Source organism: Achroia grisella, unplaced genomic scaffold (assembly GCF_030625045.1).
Source record: "Achroia grisella isolate CSIRO2021 unplaced genomic scaffold, CSIRO_AGI_Agris_v1 utg6026, whole genome shotgun sequence".
NCBI lineage: Eukaryota > Metazoa > Arthropoda > Insecta > Lepidoptera > Pyralidae > Achroia > Achroia grisella.
Genome location: NW_026712960.1, coordinates 463,321 through 483,815, shown reverse-complemented (window position 1 = coordinate 483,815; position 20,495 = coordinate 463,321). Strand labels below are relative to the sequence as shown.

Below are 20,495 nucleotides of genomic sequence, written 5' to 3'. Positions count from 1 at the left end.
AAGCTTTAATCACATTAAATACATTATGAATTATAAATAATAAAGAATAATACTAGCAAAGCTATTTTTTCTTTTATTGTGTGTTAAATGAAATATAAATTTGTGTGAAAAAATACTAGTAATATATATATTGTTTTAATTTGTTGTACATAGTGTCAGTGCTGGCTATTTTCATAAATTAAATGGGGGAAGTAAAAAAATAAAGATGTACCGCCTAAAGTATACGATATGTGGGAGATTACGGAAAAGTTTGGAAAGTATCAAATATTACAATATATTTGCATATGCTTCGGTATCGTATTTGTTACAATTGCAAACATTAATTATGTATTTATTGCTGGTGATCTTAACTACAGGTAAGAAATAGAATAGACATTATTTCCTTAGTAGTATTATATATAAACTCGAATGATAATTAAAATTTTTATACCCTAATGGATTTTCAAACGTTACTAATCTATATATATAATCTATTAAACACAGTGGTTGTAACCAAACTCCTCGGAAAGAGCTTGTCCAAATCTTATAAAATTTTATATGTGTATGTTCAGTAGATCTGAGAATAGGATGTAATTTATTTTTCATACCCCTAAGTGCTAAGGATGATCCTCCTCAAGTTTTTTGAAAATTATTTTATATTATTTTTGCAACCCTAAATTTTTAGATTTAACATGACATCTTTTTTTCCAGGTGTCGAATACCAGAATGTGAGAGTACGGAGGCTGCATATGAAACCCCGCCGTGGGGATCTAACGAGTCCGTTGACAGATGTTCGAAGCCTATTCTGAACGAAAGCTGGTCGCAAACACAGTCGTGTACGGCCGACAGTTTCTCCAATTTAATAGAACCCTGTACAGGGTGGATCTACGAGACTAACAACACTATTGTAGCGGATGTAAGTTGCATTTTACCAACGATATTATAATGCAAACATTGGAAAATTTATTAAGCAGTGAAATTTCTTGATACGGCCGCATGACATCGTAGACCTCCTAACAGACAATGTATAAGAGGTTCCATGCGTGTCCCGACATAGCAAGATTTTTCTAGTGCTGTTAACTTATATATAAGACCTTTGCTACTTAACGTTTGCCGTTTCAATTACATAAAAGAAAATTATCTTTTTCTTAGTAAATCTCATTTAATTATCACATGATTTTTGTTTTCTGCAATATATATATTTCATTCATAATAATTTAAGAGGCACGCTCTTGTCGGTGGAGCTGTTGCCATTTTCCACTACCTTCCGTCATTTACCTTAAATTTTCATACGACACGAATCCAGTTTTGTCTTTAATTTGCCAATGCAATTGTAACTATGCCCTGTTCTTCCTCTCTCGTTTTTTCTTCATAAACTTATTGTGCCATATCAAGTGTTTGTCCAAAATTTTTCTTCGTCTATTTTCAATAGTATTCAATATTTGCCTTTTTCTACCATTTTTTTTTATAATTTATCTCAATACTAATATTCATAAAATTACTGTGCCATATCAAGTGTTTTAGGGCGAGCACAATAGATCTATGTAGGTCGCAGTGCTACAGGTGCTACAAACATCTGGCAATAGCCCACACAACCCAATAAAAAAAAATAAAAAAAAGTGTTCCCCCAATGTTTTCCCAGATGCTTTTAATTATATTCTGTAAGTTTTAATTATTATATCACGGGGAGTGTTCTGAGGAATTGTTCGGATTAATACCAGCTGCTGAGTTTCACCACCGTACTACCCGTCAGAAACTGAAACACAATCCTGATCATCTGGATGAATGGCGGTCTTCCACAGTACGGTTTTCTAGAAACGTTTTGCCCTGCACAACCACATTGTGGAATCACCTTCCAGCAATGATATTTCCGAACCGATACGATATTGAAACCTTCAAGAAAAGAGCTTATTCCTTTTTAAAAAGCCGACAACGTACTTTTAATTCCCCTGGTGTTGCGGGTGCTCATGGGCGGCGGTAATCACTTACCATCAGGTGAGCCGCATGCTCGTTTGTCCCCTGTGTTATAAAAAAATATATATTATTAAAACTTACAGAATATAATTAAAAGCATCCGTCTATTCTGAATAATTCGAACATGCTGTTTAAAAAAAAATTATTTAAATATACTTTAGATTCTAATATTAATTCTATTTAGAAAAATAATAGTCTCTTTTAAAATACCAGTATGCACTTCTACTTATTGGATTACTTGTTCTTATTGAATTACATGTACCGTAAAATCTACTTCAGAGAAATGTTTATTAAAGAAAACAATAAAATCTCTTTTAATAAACTTCATAATACCACCTGTAAATGATTATTACCACTATTTATTAACAAATTAGAGGACGACTGATAATGTAATCTCTGTGTGGGGTAATAAAATATATTTTTGCTACACACTTCCTCACTAAAATGACATAACAATTACACATGTGCAAATTGTACACAGATAATGCGGTTATTTAAGGAGCCCTAGTTGAGAAAACCCAACACGTCAATTTACGTGTTTAAATAGATCGTCATGGAAATGATAACTGTTTAAATAGTATAGAATACAATTCAGCATGACAAACTATTAAGTTCTTCATAATAGGAGTTTTTAAGATGCTATCAACATTCTAAGAATTAAAATAAATATTATTAGAAATCCAAATTTACAAAAAAGACATTAAATTTGTATTAAATATCGAAAATAGCGTGTACATATGGCGGACTCAACACCTTGCGGCGTCATCTACCAAGCAACCATGAGTGGTGTAGAGAAAGATCGTTGGCGATGCACTAATATAAATGAGACATGTCAAAAATATGTATATAAGGCAAAACATATATAAATTTCTACAAATTTCTAATATCTCAGGTCAATTAAAACAGCGGCAATTAGTTACAAGCAGAGCTTGTGTTATGGGTACTACACAACTTATATATATTCATAGATACGTTTTTTGTAAATACTTATATATAATATAAATAGAAAATTGCCAGACCAATACAAACTATCATACTCATGAATTCAAATGTTTGAATCGATCCCGTAGCCCGCGGAAGTAATGCAGTATGCTGTACCGCTAGACCATCATGGCCGTCAATTTGATTTGTTGATGTTTTTTGTGTAATGAATTAATGGCATACAAGCTGACGGTCCATATGGTGGTAAGCAGTTACCGTCGCCTTTACACATATATAAAAAACAGCATTACGGACATCACGTTATCACGTGGCACCCATGATACCACTCAAGCCACTATTCCACAATGGCAAAGCGTGAGTGGTATCGCGAGGGGTAAGAGAACTAAGATGTCTCTTATGCTGTAATTTCACTTACAGTTGGACCTGGCGTGTGAACCTTGGAAGATAAATTTGATTGGTACAGTGCACAGCGTCGGTATGCTGGTCTCCATGGTAGTGGCCGGCTGGATGGCAGATAGGTATAAACCAAATCATCCTAACTCCTTACTAATATTATAAATGCGAAAGTAACTTTGTCAGTCTTGAAGTCAGAAAACGAAATTTGGTACACAGATACTCTAGACCTTGAAAAAGGTCATTGGTCATGAGTTGTAAAGGAGCGATGAATTGTATGGAAGTATTGTCATTTTTGAAGGTAGAACGATGAAACTTCTTACATTGGCTTCTTTGGGGTAGGTTATTGAATTTTTTTTTTTCATTTTTTATAATGAAGCAGACTAAGTCACAGACAAACTAGCACAACATTAAATACGAAATTAAATTGTTATGTTTCCTAGGTTTGGACGTAAACCAGCCGTAATATTCTGCGTAGTGGGCACGTGTATGGGGCATGTCAAGACTTTCGCCACGTCCTATTATTTGTACATAGCCATAGAGTGTATTGAAGCGACTTTCTCTGGAGGTGCTTTTCCTGCCGGCATGGTGCTTAGTAAGTTGATTGTACACTGAAATTAACAAGATATATTTATTTATTTTGAGAAATATAACGGTATAATTTCACACATTATTAATCATATTGAATTGTCTATGCTAATTAATAATCTTCAGCAATAACAAGTATAACATCTAGTATAAGACATGTAGGTATGTCAAGTAGGTATTACGTTTGTCACAACGTTTATCTTTGACTACAACTCTTACTACCCCATCCGGAATAACAGTTATGAGGATAACTATGTATCTAGGTATCATAATGTTAGTACTATAGTATTAATAGTTTTACAAAAAACATTGTTCCTTTTTCCAGTAGATGGGATTATGTTTTCTGCCATAAAAAATCGAAATTGTTTCCATGGAATGATTAATTGTATACTTAACAATATTTTTTTCTTTCCAGTGATAGAAATAAGTGGAAAAAAACAGAGGCTTCTATCATCTGTGCTATTTGCGTACGCGATTTACGTTGGAGAATCGCTTTTCGCCATTATTGCAATGTTTGTTCCGTATTGGAAAACTCTTGCACGCATCATATACACACCGGGCATTATTTGTCTCGCTCTGGTCTTCGTGATCAGAGAGAGTCCGCGATGGCAACTGCTAAACGGCAAAACTAAAGAGGCGATTGAAACTTTACGATTAACAGCGGAGACGAATAATATTAAATTTAATGATGTTATAACAGAATCGGACGAAGCTATATTAAAAAATAAACTGAATATTGGAAAGACAACTGTGAAGGAAGGTTACAAGAAGATTTTTTCATCGAAACAAATATTATTGCGTATACTAGTGGGTGCAGCTAGTCGATTCAGTGCAAGTTTCGTATATTATGGACTTATGATCAATTCAGTGTGGTTGCCGGGAAATAAATACACGAACTTTCTATTGTCTACAGTGATGTCGTTTCCAGGCGAACTTATATCTTTGTATTTTATGAACAGGATAGGAAGAAAACTGCCACTTATTGTTGGATTTGCCATTTGTGGGACGTTATGCATAGCATCTGGATATGTGCCTGCAAGTTAGTTTCTTTTTGGGTTCTTATAGTATGTACGACACGATTTATACCCATTACATTGTTGGTCGGTATTTTGGTACACGTCAGAACCTCCTTCCGTGTAAATTTGTTAAGTTTTTTTTTATGTTTATGATGATTACGTCACAATCCTTTAAGCAGGCAGTCTAGTGAAGGAGAAAAGGACTATGTTAGTCATTCTTTATTGAGTATCTACTGTACCAATTTCAGTCAGTGTATACTGCCTGGACTGACGGAATTTGAAATGGCAACTCTTTTATGATATCACTGCCATCACAAGAACATGTGATGTCCGTGTTGTTGTTCATGTATGTAGGCGACGGTTACCACTTACCATCTGGTGGACCGTTAGCTTACTTAATATTAAAATTCATTCATTCATTCATAATTTAAGAGCTACGCTCTTGTCGGTGGAGCTCTTGAATATTAAAATTACATAAACAAAATACAAATAATGTCAATAGGACTACTTACCGTAATCAGTTTCTCATCTGGGCCGTTGTACGTATAGAACTGAGACTACTAAAGTAACCAGCCAAGCTCCACCCAGAAGCGCAGAAGTCTCTAAAGAAAAAAGATTCTAAAAGACTTTCATAAATTACTCCACAGGCTTGGTATGGTTGAAAATAACTCTGTTCCTATTGGGCAAAGTGGTGATATCTTCATGCTTCACTGGGGCTGTCACATACAGCATGGAGCTGTTCCCCACCACTGCTAGAGGCACCCTGCTCGGAGTATGCGCCTTCGCTTCCAGACTGGGCAACATGCTCGCCCCTTTGACACCTATGCTGGTAGGTTATTTAATTATAAATTGCATATTAATTGAGAATTAATTATAATAATAACATTGTATTATTTACCACAATAGTGTTATGGATACTAGACAACTCGCAGAAATACCTAAATTAATTTTTATTATGTTTTCGGGGTTGACGCAGTTAACAGAAATACATTTTTATTAATAAATAAATTATAATAATATCTCAAGACATTGAACACTATGTCTTCTAGTACCATACTAAGCAGAGCTTGTTTTATAGATACTGGACAGCTGATATAAGTACATATAACTTTTTGTGCGAATATAACGAAAAGGTTAGTCGACATCACAGAAGACCGAAGAGCTGGCAGCTACCTTGGACAAAGAATTAGTCTAGCTATTCAAAGAGGGAACGCTGCCAGTATCTTCGGAACGTTGCCTAAAGGGACCCCTTTTAATAATATATTTTAGTCATCATATTATATATTTTTTTAAGCTTTTTAATTTTAGGTTCTTAGTTGTACAATTAGGTTATGTAAATACTAGTAATAAATACAATTTCAATTTTTTGTAATACATACATAATATACATAGAAAACACACAGACCATTACAAATTTCTACCGCTGTTCTGTCCTCATTGTTCTTATAATTTTTTATATACTCCAAATTTATTTACTTAATTCCAGTACGACATATCAGCGTCTCTCCCCGCCATACTGTTCGGAGTATCTTCAGCTGTGACAGCCGCACTCATAACCCTCACTCCTGAGACGAAGGAACTGCCACTGTTTGACACCGTGGAGCAAGTAGAAGCCAGCATGAAGGTGAAACGTGACGAGAAGACCACAATATCTACGATTGCATGAAATTTGCAACTACGTACCTTAAGGTTTATTCTTCAGACCCGAGAAGGTCCAATTTCAAATATCCAACAGCTGTCATTTCAGTTTTGATTGGATTGTCTGTATGTCTTGTTTCGTACTTCTTGAGTATTCACGAACATTACAGAAGGTGTAAATATAAAATCCGCTTCCAACACTTTTCGATTATTCCTCCAAATCCTCCTATCAAATACCTATAAATTAGAAATTTGACTACTGCTTCCTTCTTCGTGAAATAAAAGTAACTGTCGATGTATAATAATAATATATTTATATTTATTTTATTTCCAAATGAATGAAAAATTTACTAGGAAATAAATCATCTTTATTTCCTAGTAAAATCCAGATAATGTTTTATTTCCAAAGTCAAAGAGTATAATTATTTGAACAAGTAATCAGTAAGTAATTTTTTTCAAATATAATAAAATACGAGATGAAAATAAACAGTATCTAAACCTATTTGTTTATTACTTTTTTTATCTCCTATGTCTCAGTATTTTAATTATTTATACAATTAAAGTAATGGTAAAGGTTAAGAAATCCTGATTTGAACTCAGATTTTACCACATTTGTGCTGATTGCCTAAGCTAAAAGTGCATTCCACAAACTATCCTACTTATCCTTGTCTCTACACACAATTGTTAATATTTTGTCGATGGGTCATCTACTATTAAAGAGGATCTTCAGATTAAAGTATTCCCTCAATTAGACCGATTTTCTTTGAACAACTTCATTTTAGAATTACCTACACGTAACTATAAAACAAAAAGGACCCAACAGCAAATTATTGTACAAGAATTCACGACAGCACAATAATTTGAAAAAGTACTGAAAGCATTAGAATTATAATTAACTTTTCATAATAAAGTAGTAAATAAAAAAAGATCTCGTAAAATTTCCTAGAGCAAGTTTAAATTAAAATACATTAATATAACTTAAAAACGAATTACACTATCATATAAACGCCTGCTAATTCAGAACTCGGTATTTGGGGAGTTTGCGAAATATTTTTTTTATTGTGGCAGGAAAGTTATTTAATATTGAAAATTTTTAAAATATCCACGCAAGGGCTTATTTGAAGTAGCTATATTTTCCAAAGAAATAGATATAGGATAAGGTTTTTACTCTAATTAATCAAGTTATCCAATTAATTAGTTAGTTAACAAGTTATTAAGTTAAGTTATAAAAAAATATTCGTATTGTTCATGTGCCGGACATGAACAATGGGAATATTTATTTATAACACAACCAGATTGTAGTGTTATGTAGTTATGTTATAATTGAATATTCAGAAATACAATTTTCTTCATGAAAACGACAGTTATATCTTTGTAGTTTGTACTTAATAATCACTACATAGTATAAAACAAAGTCGCTGTCGCTGGCGCTGTCTGCCCGTCCCTATGTATACTTAAATCTTTAAAACTACGCAACGGATTTTGAAGCGATATTTTTTTAATAGATAAAGTGATTCAAGAGGAACTTTTATATATATATATATATATATATATATATAATACATGTACACCCGTGCGAAGCCGGGGCGAGTAGCTAGTACGAGTATAAATGAAACATCCATTATTATTTATTTAATTATAATGTTAAAAATACCAGGTATATTTTTTTATGTAATACTAAAATACATGTAGTTATACAAAATATCGCAAACATAATAGCAAAATACTCTCTCAAGGTTGTTCATTCATGATGTTCCTGATTCAAACATGTACACTCAACAACAGAAAACAATACCGAATAACAGTTTTACCCCCTGTATTCATAGAAACCGCTAAACGTTTATTAAACCAGTTCAGTTTTTGTATTAAGTTAAAAATATCAAATGCAACAGGTAAGTTTCTTGCTCATTCTTCTAGGTTGAATCAGCATACCAAAGGAACGGTAAAATAGAAATAGACTATTAAAAATTGAACTGAAATTAAATTTTAATGTATATTTAGTTTTTTTTTTATGAATAATGGGGTAAAGTTATAATAATGAGAACATTATGTGTTACATACAGTCTTCAAAAATACACATTTTCTTTTAAAGATTAGGTATATATGTATAATTCGATATACGATGACTCGGCCCATTCTACAAATTAACGTAAAGGAAGCATCGTTTGAGCTGACCATAGTGATAAAGGAATAGTTCTTAATTTTATTGGTATATAATAATGGAAGTAACTAGTATTTGACTGAACATTACGTCAACTAGTTTCGGCGCTACAGTTAAGCTTCGGTTTCTCTAATTAATTAAACGAAAATCACATTACTAGTAGTAAAAGGGAACTAATTTAAAACTATCAGTTTTAACCAAATATCTATTAGAACCTAATTTCGTGTCGGATACTATACTAGTAGCACAGTCGTGTTACAAGCACGCAAGATTCTAAAGAAATAGTTTACTGCAAAAAAAACGTGGGGCCAAGTCATCGTACAATTCCTACAGCAACTCTTGATATAAACCTCCTCTAGTTAAACACCTTCAACATTCAGTTGGTGGCGCAGCCGCAACGTACTCCTTCACCTTTGGCAAGGACTGTACTGTATCGTACAACTTCTTGAATCTGGGGTACTTTGTGTCCAGGTCCGGAGCCTGCATCATCACCTTGAGGTAATCGTACAATCCCGTGAACACGAAATCTCCCCATGTCAACTGGAAACAAAATAGATGAAATATTGTATTTATGAATATGACTTTTAATTTTAATATTAAGTACAAGGGGGAAGGGGATTATCAGTAATGTGGAATGATGACTCCATTGTTAAAAATGTACTATGTCAGGTAGACCTCCACGCGGTTCCCCCTGGAAACCATCGTGATAGCTTCTTGAGGAATTTGTCCACATGGGCTAACACTGACCTAACGGGTGCACCATTATCATCCATAAAAAAAATATATTAAGTACATATACTAGTATAATATTAAATACTATATGTTATGTAGTTTATTCATTGTTTTGTATATTTTGCAATCTATGATTAAATCGCTAATAATGTAATTACAAGAGACCACAGGACCTCGCTGGTCTAGTAGTTTAGGACACATCTTTATCACGTCACATGTATGTATGTAATTCGTAGAATCTTTTTAACCAATACTCTCCCGCCGAAGTCAAACACAATAATAACAATATTAAAGTGATACACACCTTTCCGCCTACAAGGTAGCCGTTGTTTTGCTTTATAATCTCATCCAGTTTCTGCAGCAGGAAGGGGTACAGGGTTTTCGCGTTCTCCTCGTGTTTCTTTGCCTTGAGTGCAGCGTCTGTTTCATAGTGTACTGCAGCTGACTCTGTAATCATCATGTTATCATGTCATCATGATATAATAGTCCTAAAAACGTCTCGGTCTAACTAGTGGCCATTTTAATTATATCTTACTAATATTATAAACGCGAAAATTTGTGAGTATTGGTAGACATTTGTTTTTTTACTGAGACGTACAGCTCTAAACGCCTAATAAAAGCACAAAGCTTTTATTAGGCGTTTAGAGCTGTACTGCTACTTACATAGATACATATATTATGTTCGTTATCTAGACCCATTAGGGACAAGAATTGATGGATATTCTTAGGAGCGATGATTTTTATCTCTTTAGGATGTCTCTCTCTCCAAAAGAGATAAAAATTTTCTTCCACGATCTCCCAATTCTATTACAACATTAGGTTCTTACATACACAGCGGTCTTCTGATTGATTTTTCTACTTACATACTCATTGATTCAAGTACAGCATGTTAAATTCAATGGATTTTTTTTTTCTTATTTAGGGACTTTTATACAATCTAAAAGTATATGCCAGTCCCATTGTACCCTAAAACTAATTAATCCATTACCTCACCACAAACTGAACAAATTGCCTATATCTATTCCTTTCTAATTTAATGCAGACAAAGTCAGACACACAAACCAAGCAAAGCTTTTAAATCTAGACTCACTTGAACGGATATCGTTGAGGAAGTCCACGTACTGGTCGATGAGGAAGTCTTCTTCAATATCAGCACCGGTCAGCCCGTACTTACGGCCCAGATATCTTGCAATCGCCACACTCTGGGTGTATACCTTACCATTCAGCTCCAGAACTGGCATCTGGCCAAATGGGGTCTCTGTAAAGTGGTAACGACATTTTTTTAATAAATTTATTTATTCATTTATTTCGGATATCCATCCATATTATGTTAGTAAACAAATTATACACTATGTTAGTAAATTACAATATATATGAGTGACGCAGTTCTATTTCGCGTTATAGCTTTAAAGCCATCTACCAGACCAGCTGATGGTAAGCGTGGCCTGCACATCATCCATCTTATGCTGTGTGTAGTGGTTATGTTGCCATTTGGTGGACTAAGATCTAAATGGAAGATGAGTAATGTCTGACGACCAAAAATTAGTAACCTGCTAATTATAATAATAATATCCATGGACAATTGAATGGAAGAGAAACATATTACGTCGACTCCAAATAAACGGGATAAGGAAGAAGCAGATGATGAATATCCATGGACAATTAACATAGAGTTCATGTGTCATCACGGTAAGCAGATTCTGTGTTATGGGTATACTAGACAACTGATAGAAATATTGATTTTTTTTGTTAGTAATCTAGACTATCTAGAACCGGTTTTTAACATGAATAATTTTATGGTAAATAAAGGTATTTACATCTCGACTAGACATTTCGACTAGGTTGCACTAGCCGTGGTTATGTGCTTATAAACTTAACCATGGTTATGTGGTTATGTGCTATGTGGTTAACAATATAAATAATATGTAATAAACACGAAATTTTAACTTTTTAAAACTCTACCTTGTTGTTCTACCTCTACTTCAAATAGATAATAGTGATTGACAATATCCTGAATATATGGTAATAAAGTTCTCAAAATGATTCCTGTTGCTATAGATGTTATAGATTTTAAAGTCATACACATAGAGTCGAAAATATAACAAACGGAAAGCTACCAAAACTCAGATCGTCGCGTCGTCGTGACATAATAGATCCAATTATGTTAACCTTGACAACGACAATCTGTTCATGGCCATCTATTTCTGAACTCTATTTCTATGGCATTGAATTACAATATGCATTGAACAACAATAGAGTCTAAGGAATAATACATTTTTCATTTCCTAAGTTACTTGTTAATTCAATCATTATGGCATAGTGCTTATTCTGTGCTTGTCCAGTTTTTGCACTGTTATTTTAGTGAGAAAAACATGTTGTTTACTATATATTTATTCCAAGGAAGAAAATATAGATATGGTCATAAAAATAAAGATAGTGTAACAACCTCTTTACTGTTATCATTTATAAACAGGGCCGGATTGAGGTTATGCAATTCTCGGAGCCCTGTTTAAAATAATTACTAAAAAGAAGTCGTCTAAGGTCGTCGACAGAATCTACAATATTTTTAATAGGGTTTTAGAATCATTTGTCTTTTCAATTTGATATAGGGACAAAAATATATATATTAGTTTTATCATAAAATGTACGCAACCATATTACTTTTGTTACTCGATATGTTTATGACAGTCAGACAATATGGAAAACAAACAGACACCCTTGATGGTACACTTGATGGTAAACAGTAACCGTCGTCTTTAAACATGTACAGCTGCTTTGCCAGAGCACTAAGATGGTATTAAGCATATACAGCAGCAGATGACTAAGATGACTAAGATGGCATGCCTCTTATACTGTAATTTCACTGCTCTGTAAGTCTGAAGCATTTAGTAAATCTAAATTTTCTGTCTATGAAACATTTTGAATTTTATTTGTGTGCGCGCGTGGAGCCCATTATCAAATCGGGCCCTTAGGCAACTTTAGGCCTAATAGTTTATCCGGCCCTTATCTGTTATCTGGCATGGTAACAAACCAGAATTTGTATTTGTGTTGCTATGACAGATTAGATAATATGATTCATAACATGTAAACAGAATATAGAGTTTAGTCGCAACGTTACTCGCCGTATTTCCCAGCCCACAAGATACAGATCTGACCCAGTTTAGAGACTATTGATAAGAGAAATGAAATTCTATTGTAGTAAATAAATAAATTAATGGATGAAGTATAAATAAATTAAATAATTTCATTTTAAATTAATTTCTTATTCCTCATGTATAGGGTTTTTCATGGGACGTCCATAAGTCACGGTTCATTCCATTTACTTTATTAAATTTACGATTTGAATTAAGATTTCTATTATATTCGTATTATAAATACGTACTGCCCACGTAACATACGGCTCAGGCAGCCGCCATTTTCTTTGCTCTTTTTGTTTATTATTTATTTTCACGTAGCCTCAAGTGTGTTGAACTGAAAATCAGTGCTTTATTCTTTAAACAATTTCCGACAAGTAACTTAGTCCTTTTTGTATTACCGCTGATCACATGTAAAGCGTAAACTTGTTAATATTATGTCGATCTATGTCTAGTCCATATTCATATAAGTGTAATTGTGTGTAATTTGTAAGAATTTAAATAAACGTCTTGTCTATCTATCTAAATGTTTACCATCGAATATGTTTACCATCATCGTTGGACAGTTCGATTTTGTTAATATTAATGTCTATCTATGTATATTCCATATTCATATAAGTGTAATTGTGTGTAATTTGTAATAATTTAAATAAACATCTTATCTATCTATCTAAATGTTTACCATAGGATACGTTTACCATCATCGTTGGACAGTTCGATTTTGTTAATATTAATGTCTATCTATGTATATTCCATATTCATATAAGTGTAATTGTGTGTAATTTGTAATAATTTAAATAAACATCTTATCTATCTATCTAAATGTTTACCATCGAATATGTTTACCATCATCGTTGGACAGTTCGATTTTGTTTTAAAAATAAATAGCTTTATATAAGGTTCTTTTAACTCACAATAACAAGGAGAAAGGGAATTTTTAGTAACGTGGATTGTTGACCCCATTGCTAACAATGTATGGTATCAAATTGACTTCCACGTTGTTCTCCCTGGAAACCATCATGATAAATCACTGATGATTTTGTCACTATAGGCTAACTGACCTGACCTCATGCTCATCTTAACATCCTCCACTGGTGCCCGGCCGGGCCGGGCGTAAACCGTTACTGCAGGCCAGTGCACCATTCCATTATCATCCATAAAAAAAACAACAAGAACCCTGAGATCCTAACGCCCGTAAGAGTTTATCAATAACATGGATTCTTGCAATAACCTTAAGTACAGTAAGTACTATAAGAATATAAGAGCATTCTTTATGTTGAAACTTTATAATACATTTTTTATATCACATACATTATCTGTGTAGTTTATACAGATAATAAAAAACGCATGCATTCATAATAATGCACTTATAATAATTATGACGTCTGTAATAGTCTGTATGCATCTCGATAAAAAGATTATTCTACTGTACTGCATTGGGGTCGCATTATCAGAAGCAGTTATTGTTACATGCTATGTAAACATAGTAGCGTCCGTATTATACTTAACTAGCTGTACCCACGACTTTGTCCGCGTGAAATAGTCACCTTGACCAAAAATTATTTCATAATCTAACCCAAAAAAGTTAAAGAAAAAAGGGTCATCGTTGAAGCTACAGAAATGGCGAATTTTCAAACTAATTTTCATCACCTATTTTATTTAACCTCCTTAAGGGTAAAATTTTTACAAACTTTGAATGTCATATTTATTTAATTTTAATGAACAGCTCAAAAAATAAGTTTCAATCTTCTAAAATAACGATACCTCTATACAATCTTTCAGCTTCTCTTTCAATCCCTTACAACCCTTTTTTCACTTCAAAAAGTAGCCTATGCTCTTTCTCAAGGTCTAGACTATCTATGTATCAAAGAGCATTTATATCGATTCAGTAGTTGTGGCGTGAAAGCGAGACAGACAGACAACATTACCTCATCCTTCGCACCACGCCCTATTAAAATTTCGCGAAAAAGAGTAACCTATTGCCGTCTCCAGGGTCTCGTAATACTTTACATCGACAATAATTCATCATAATCGATCCAGCTGTTTAGGCGTCAAAGTATAACAAACTTAGTATTGCCACAGATAAGATAATACTACATACATTTATAATAATTAGGTTTATAGGAATATTTCAGGTGTATTGCTTATTATGACGCAATCCAGTAGAAATGCTTGTAAAAAGTCATTACGCCTGATATCAAGGCCGTTCATTTTAAATTGCCTAACACAAAGTGTATTAGATGGTCTATTTTTACAATATGGTAAATAACCTGACAACTGGGTTGACAAATGACAGCCTGACTTCTGATGATCGCGGGTTCTATTCCTCGTACGATGCAAATATTTGTATTCATAAGTGTTTCGAGTTGGTTTGTGTTTTCTATGTTTATGTATGTATTTGCCAAATGTTGTTTATATTTTTCTACCAGTTGTATAGACACTAGTAACGCAAGATCCGCTTAGCTGAGAACTAGTAGGCGCTTTGAGAATTGAAGATTATTATGTTATACTAGCTGTGCCCGCGATTTCGAGCATATGGAATAGAGAACTTGACCAAATAAAGAAAATATATTTAGTTACATTATAACCCAACAAAAGTTTCATCGTTCTACTTAAAATATGACGATACTTTCGTAGAACTTTTCATCTCCGCTTTCAAACCTTTAGAACCCTTTCTACACTTTTAATTTCCAATTTATAAAAATATATAAATGTATCGCACTACGAATTACGTTCATGCATTACATTTAATACTCACTATGCCTGCGGTTTCACCCGCATATTTATAGCCTATGTGTTTTAAGGTATAAGCTATATTGTTGTGAAGTTTAATTAAAATCCATTCAGTAGTTTTTGCGTGAAAGAGTAACAAACATCCATCCACACTCACAAACTTCCGCGTTTATAATATCAGTAAGATATAAAATTCTCGTGTCACAGTGCTAGTTGTCATACTTCGAAACGGCTTAACCGATTTTGATAAAATTTATATGTATACTCGGTAGATTTGAGAATATTGTTATCTATTTTTTATAGCCATTAGTGATAAGGATTAGCTTAATTTGTTTTATTATTATTGGATAAAATTTTTTTTTATTATTCATGGTTGCATTAAAAGTGTCATGCATTTTCACTCCTCTACAACTAACCCCTCTTTTTATATAGCGATATTAGTACTTTTATAATTTTCCATTCTCGGCAGTAACTGATAATAATATATTATTTACTATAATATAATATAAATGAATTGATTATGAAGTTTAGTAATATTCGTACTCACTTGGTTTGTACTCCGGCCACTTATCATTTGGAATACGATCATCCTGGAACTCCTGGCCGCCGTAAGACAGCAGCAGACGGATAGGCTCGCCCAAAGCCTTCACGGGGAAATAGTGATATACAGCAGCCGGCATTTTCTGTATTTTTTTTAATAATATGTAATTATTATTATTATTTACAGAGAAGAAATACTTAAAGAATAGGTTTGGTAGTTCTTACATGCAAACTAAACTCTTTTTTATATATGTATTGTTTTTACTTATTTTATATATAATGTACAAATTCTTATCTATCTATTTTCTTTAATAATTACGATATGAGCCATTCAAGGTTTTTAGCCGATCCTTCAGATAGTGCTGCAAAGCAATTTGCTCATTTTTGAAGTGATATTTTATAGTTTTAAGGTATCTACAATAGAACTGGCATGTATTTTTAGCTTGTACAAAAATGGAAATTTCAAAGAAATTAAAAAAAACAACACTCGTAAAAGTTAGTGATAAAAAAACGAATGTTCAATGTCCATACTTTGGGATTGGATAAAACATTAAAAACCGCTTTAATTGATCTGTTCTGTCGTACGATGTACAAAATGATTAGTACCTATGTACTCGTACGATCCACGATAAACGTATTTGTAGATAAACGTTAAAATATAAGCTAAATATTATTAACAGCACACAATAACAAGTCAAAGGATTTTATAGATATAAACAAAAATAACAAGTACCTACAAATAAGCAAAGTAAAGAATTTTGGTTATATATGTATATCAAAATTTAGGAACAACTCATTTCGATATTCAAATTTTTAATTTCAATTTTTACTCTCGAAATATTAATTTTTCATATTCGAAATTTCAATTTTTAATTTGTATTCGATTTTCGAAATGTGATCTTACTTTATTCATATTTTTTAGTTCAAATTCACACTTTAGTCCATTTTATAAAGTAGAGGATAAGAACACATTTGGATATTCGAATTTCAAGAACTGCACTCGAAATTTCAAATTTTTATTTAGTATTCTATTTTTGAAATGACACCTAAGTGTATATTGAATATTTCTTTTAGATTGAATTTACCCCTTACTCCATTTTATAAATCAACGGATAAGAACTCATTTCGATATTCGAATATCGAGGTGTGCATTCGAAATTTAATTTTTTAATTTAGTCCTCTTTTCTATATTTAGGTACTTTACTTTTTTCGAATTGATATTTATGTACTTTATATTGATATAAATTTTTTTTGGTTTGAATTGATACCTTATTCAATTTTATAAAGTACCGAGTAACGATAACGGTAAAACCACCATATTTATTACCGAAGCGATTGTTAACGGACTCCGATAAAGAGCAAGTATTCGAGTGTATTGCTTTGGCTAAATTAATTTCGATTATATATTTGCAATCATTATAGTTTATGAACATGTTGATTCGAAGCAAAACTACATGTTACAGAATCGCTATAGTCTCTTTGTTATTGAGTACCTATGTACTACATGTATCTATGTACATACAGTGCATGGTATTGTCCATTGTTGATTCGTTGAAATGCGTTACAATACAACATCCTTCCAGCATATACCCAATACACAGAATATAAAGTACCTACGTAGCTATAGTACCTATAGTTAAATACCATTAAAAACGCAAAAACAGTAATGACCTAAGTACTAACATGGTGAACGAAATGAACCAAAAAATATTGATAAAATTATACACGTCATACTTATGTTACCTTCAAAAATTTGATCATTTGATTACAAAATTAATAAGTTCCTTTCTGTGTGTTATTTAAACAATATTAAATATAAAAATATATTGAATATAATGCAAAATTTTCGTAAATTACTCTTCTACATTTATTTAAACATTGGCTGAAATCTGCGATTCTGTAAGATAGCATCATTAACAAAATATAATTCGTCTACCCACACGTAAATTAATACAACAAACAGAAAACATTTCAGTTTTACTTTGTAATGATTACTTAGAAAAAACACACGAACAAATTAATAAATATTCTTATTGGAAGGTTTAACAGCCGGTCTGTATGTCATTATAAATAAATATGAGTGTAGTTATCCTATAGATCGCGGGGCGGATCGTTAATCCGTACTAATATTTTAAATGTGAAAATGTGCCTATCTATCCATGACTTTTATTTTATGACTTAACGGCTGAACAGATTATAATCAAATTTGTTTTTTTTTTCGGACTACTCTAATGCTGTTGGCCGCAGCTGGCCTTTACAGCTTCACCGGACGTTAGGGGGCGAGAGCAGATGGCACTCCAAACCCGCGGAAGGACTTATGAAGCGGCTGAAGGCCAACTCCTGCCTGACGGATACGATTTTAGTCTGAGGGCACCACTAGGGGTTCGAACCTCGGCTCAGGCCGTCGTAATTTCGATCCCCGTTTGAATTGGACGGGGGATCGATAGGAGGGGCACCCTGGTAATTTGGTATATAAATAGATTGTATCAAGATGACAGACATAGCAGAACAGGTGACAATGTATATCTTATCCGGTACTAGGTATAAGAATAGCAAAAGTAACCACATTAATAATACTATATGTAATCACAAGCAATTTACATTTAATTAAGGGCCACTATTTATAAATAAATATAACTATTAACAAGTAATACTTTATTCATTTATTTGTCCACTTTATTGTACCATTTATACAGAAAAATATTAATATAATATACTTAAATGGGCTTGCACAATAAGCGGTAAAAGAAAAAAATATGAGAGGAAGAGTAGGTAGTAACAAAACTAACTAATACATGAATGTAAATTTATAGCATAAATGTGCTATACATTGGAGAGTGATACTAAATATTCTATGTACTAAATAGAATATTTAGACTCACCGCAAAACAAAGAATACATGAATGAAAAATATAGCATATTTAGTACATAGTATATTTTGTCTTACCAGTTAATATGTGGAGGTAAGGAAGTAAGTGCTGAATCGAACTGCGTGTCAACACGGCAGTACTGGCTATGAACAGTAATCGACTGAACTGATGTGAGCCCACGCGACTGGTTTGGTTTGCGGGCAAACTCGGTGCGGTGGGATGAGTTTGAGTGAGACTGACTGAATAAGGGCTAGGGTTGCCAATTGTGACTGGAGCGGGATCACTACACAAAAATAAAACAAAAACACAATAATTTCATTTTTATTTCCCAACAGGGTTCCAAGACAGTCAATACAAAAAGAAGAAAACAAGATACTTAATATAAAAATTTATTAAAATAATGATGGACAAGCCAGCAAAACTAGCTGTTGGAAATCGCCCTGTGCGGTCATTTAATTATATGTACATATAATAATATATTTGTTTATGAAAATTTTTTACTTTTCTGTTATATCACAGAACTGTTCTCGAATATCTTTATTGTAAATAAGGTACTTTACTAGAGGTTGCACTTATACGTGATCACGCGAAAAACGTCGACAAATGCTTTTATTTATTATACCTTATTTATTGTATATAACATATATTTCATCATTTGCTTTCTTATCCCATTTATTTGGGGTCAGCGTAATATATTTTATACATACGTATATTTAACGAGATAGAAAGTTGAATATTGGTTAAAAATATATGCCAATTTTCAAATTTCTAACCCGATAACTATATTATTTATGAATATTTGTATGTAGTTTTCTCGCTCTATTGTAAAGTTTTATTTCTTTTAAATTCTAGAGACTTTTGCACAATCTAAATGTACATGCCAGTCCCATTATACCGTAAAACTATTATAAAGTTGTTTTTTTTAAGTTACGACAATTCCGCTTTCTTCCATATATACCTATATGTAATCTACCAATATCTACCAAGTGGGCATATTGAGAAACTATAAAGCTCGCTCAGTATTATGTAAATAAATAAAATATATCCTTAGTGCTCTTCGCGTAAATGGTTACGATAACCACTTACCATTAGGTGAACCATCGGATTGTTACCGATACCATTTCATTCATTCATAATTTAACAGCTACGCTCTTGTCGGTGGAGCTCTTCCCACTTTCTTCGATCTTCCATCATGCTTTTTTACATAAAAAAAAAGAAAACGATATAAGGAACCTTTTTAGAGATATCCAGACCGTTGACAACCCTGACAAGGGCATGGGCGTTTGAGTGTTGTTGGCCTGTTGCTACACAACTTCACCGGCCGGCCGGCCGGCGAGCGTGCATGAGGCACGCGTTGCTATTGCCAACAGTTTTATTTATCTTGTGACGCCCGCCGTAAGTAAGTGACGGCTACCAGCGTCTACTATGGAAAATAACCGACCTGATACGATAGCGTGATTTATAAGGAAACTAGCGACACGTCCAACTTCGCCTACCCAAACATGCATTTATTATTTCACTTTTATTACAGCGAACCGTCTTCCCTTCGCACGGATGCATTATAAATCTTTAAATTTCTCGGCTTGTTCCATACTATAACACGCATGTATTATATTATACATATTATAAAGCTGAGAGCTTGTTTATTTGTTTTAAAGCGCTAATCTCAGGACTACTAGTTCTAATTGATTTTTTTTGTGTCGTGTAATCCTTTTGTCGAGGAAGCGCTACGACTAATAGAAGCGAAGCATCAGTGAAATATGTTGCAAAAACAGGGAAAATTATTCATATTTGT

At 33.0% G+C, this 20,495-nt stretch overlaps 2 protein-coding genes across 2 annotated transcripts; one reads left to right on the top strand and one right to left on the bottom strand.

Annotated features, from left to right (window-relative positions):
* Positions 1–228: 228 nt before the first annotated feature.
* LOC131848933 (solute carrier family 22 member 3-like) lies at positions 229–6,622 on the top strand. The gene is made up of 7 exons (XM_059198893.1): positions 229–356; positions 691–895; positions 3,313–3,413; positions 3,732–3,883; positions 4,292–4,915; positions 5,540–5,721; positions 6,379–6,622. Exons 1-7 carry the CDS (start codon positions 229–231, stop codon positions 6,556–6,558), a joined length of 1,572 nt encoding a protein of 523 aa, XP_059054876.1. The 3' UTR covers positions 6,559–6,622.
* A 2,368-nt stretch (positions 6,623–8,990) lies between these two features.
* On the bottom strand, positions 8,991–18,798 carry LOC131848928 (glutathione S-transferase 2-like). Its single transcript, XM_059198887.1, has 5 exons — positions 18,778–18,798; positions 15,838–15,973; positions 10,514–10,681; positions 9,728–9,870; positions 8,991–9,231 (listed from the first exon to the last, which is right to left on the bottom strand). Exons 2-5 carry the CDS (start codon positions 15,968–15,970, stop codon positions 9,061–9,063), a joined length of 615 nt encoding a protein of 204 aa, XP_059054870.1. The 5' UTR covers positions 15,971–15,973; positions 18,778–18,798; the 3' UTR covers positions 8,991–9,060.
* Positions 18,799–20,495: the final 1,697 nt, after the last annotated feature.

Excerpts from the sequence above, each read along its gene's own strand:
- LOC131848933 (XM_059198893.1), top strand. The coding sequence starts at position 229 with ATGTGGGAGATTACGGAAAAGTTTGGAAAGTATCAAATATTACAATAT. Across the intron at positions 357-690 it reads GCTGGTGATCTTAACTACAG|GTGTCGAATACCAGAATGTG; the intron begins GTAAGAAATAGA and ends CTTTTTTTCCAG. Across the intron at positions 896-3,312 it reads ACAACACTATTGTAGCGGAT|TTGGACCTGGCGTGTGAACC; the intron begins GTAAGTTGCATT and ends TTTCACTTACAG.
- LOC131848928 (XM_059198887.1), bottom strand. The coding sequence starts at position 15,970 with ATGCCGGCTGCTGTATATCACTATTTCCCCGTGAAGGCTTTGGGCGAG. Across the intron at positions 10,682-15,837 it reads GTGGCCGGAGTACAAACCAA|AGACCCCATTTGGCCAGATG; the intron begins GTGAGTACGAAT and ends ACCACTTTACAG. Across the intron at positions 9,871-10,513 it reads CCTCAACGATATCCGTTCAA|AGTCAGCTGCAGTACACTAT; the intron begins GTGAGTCTAGAT and ends TGATGATTACAG.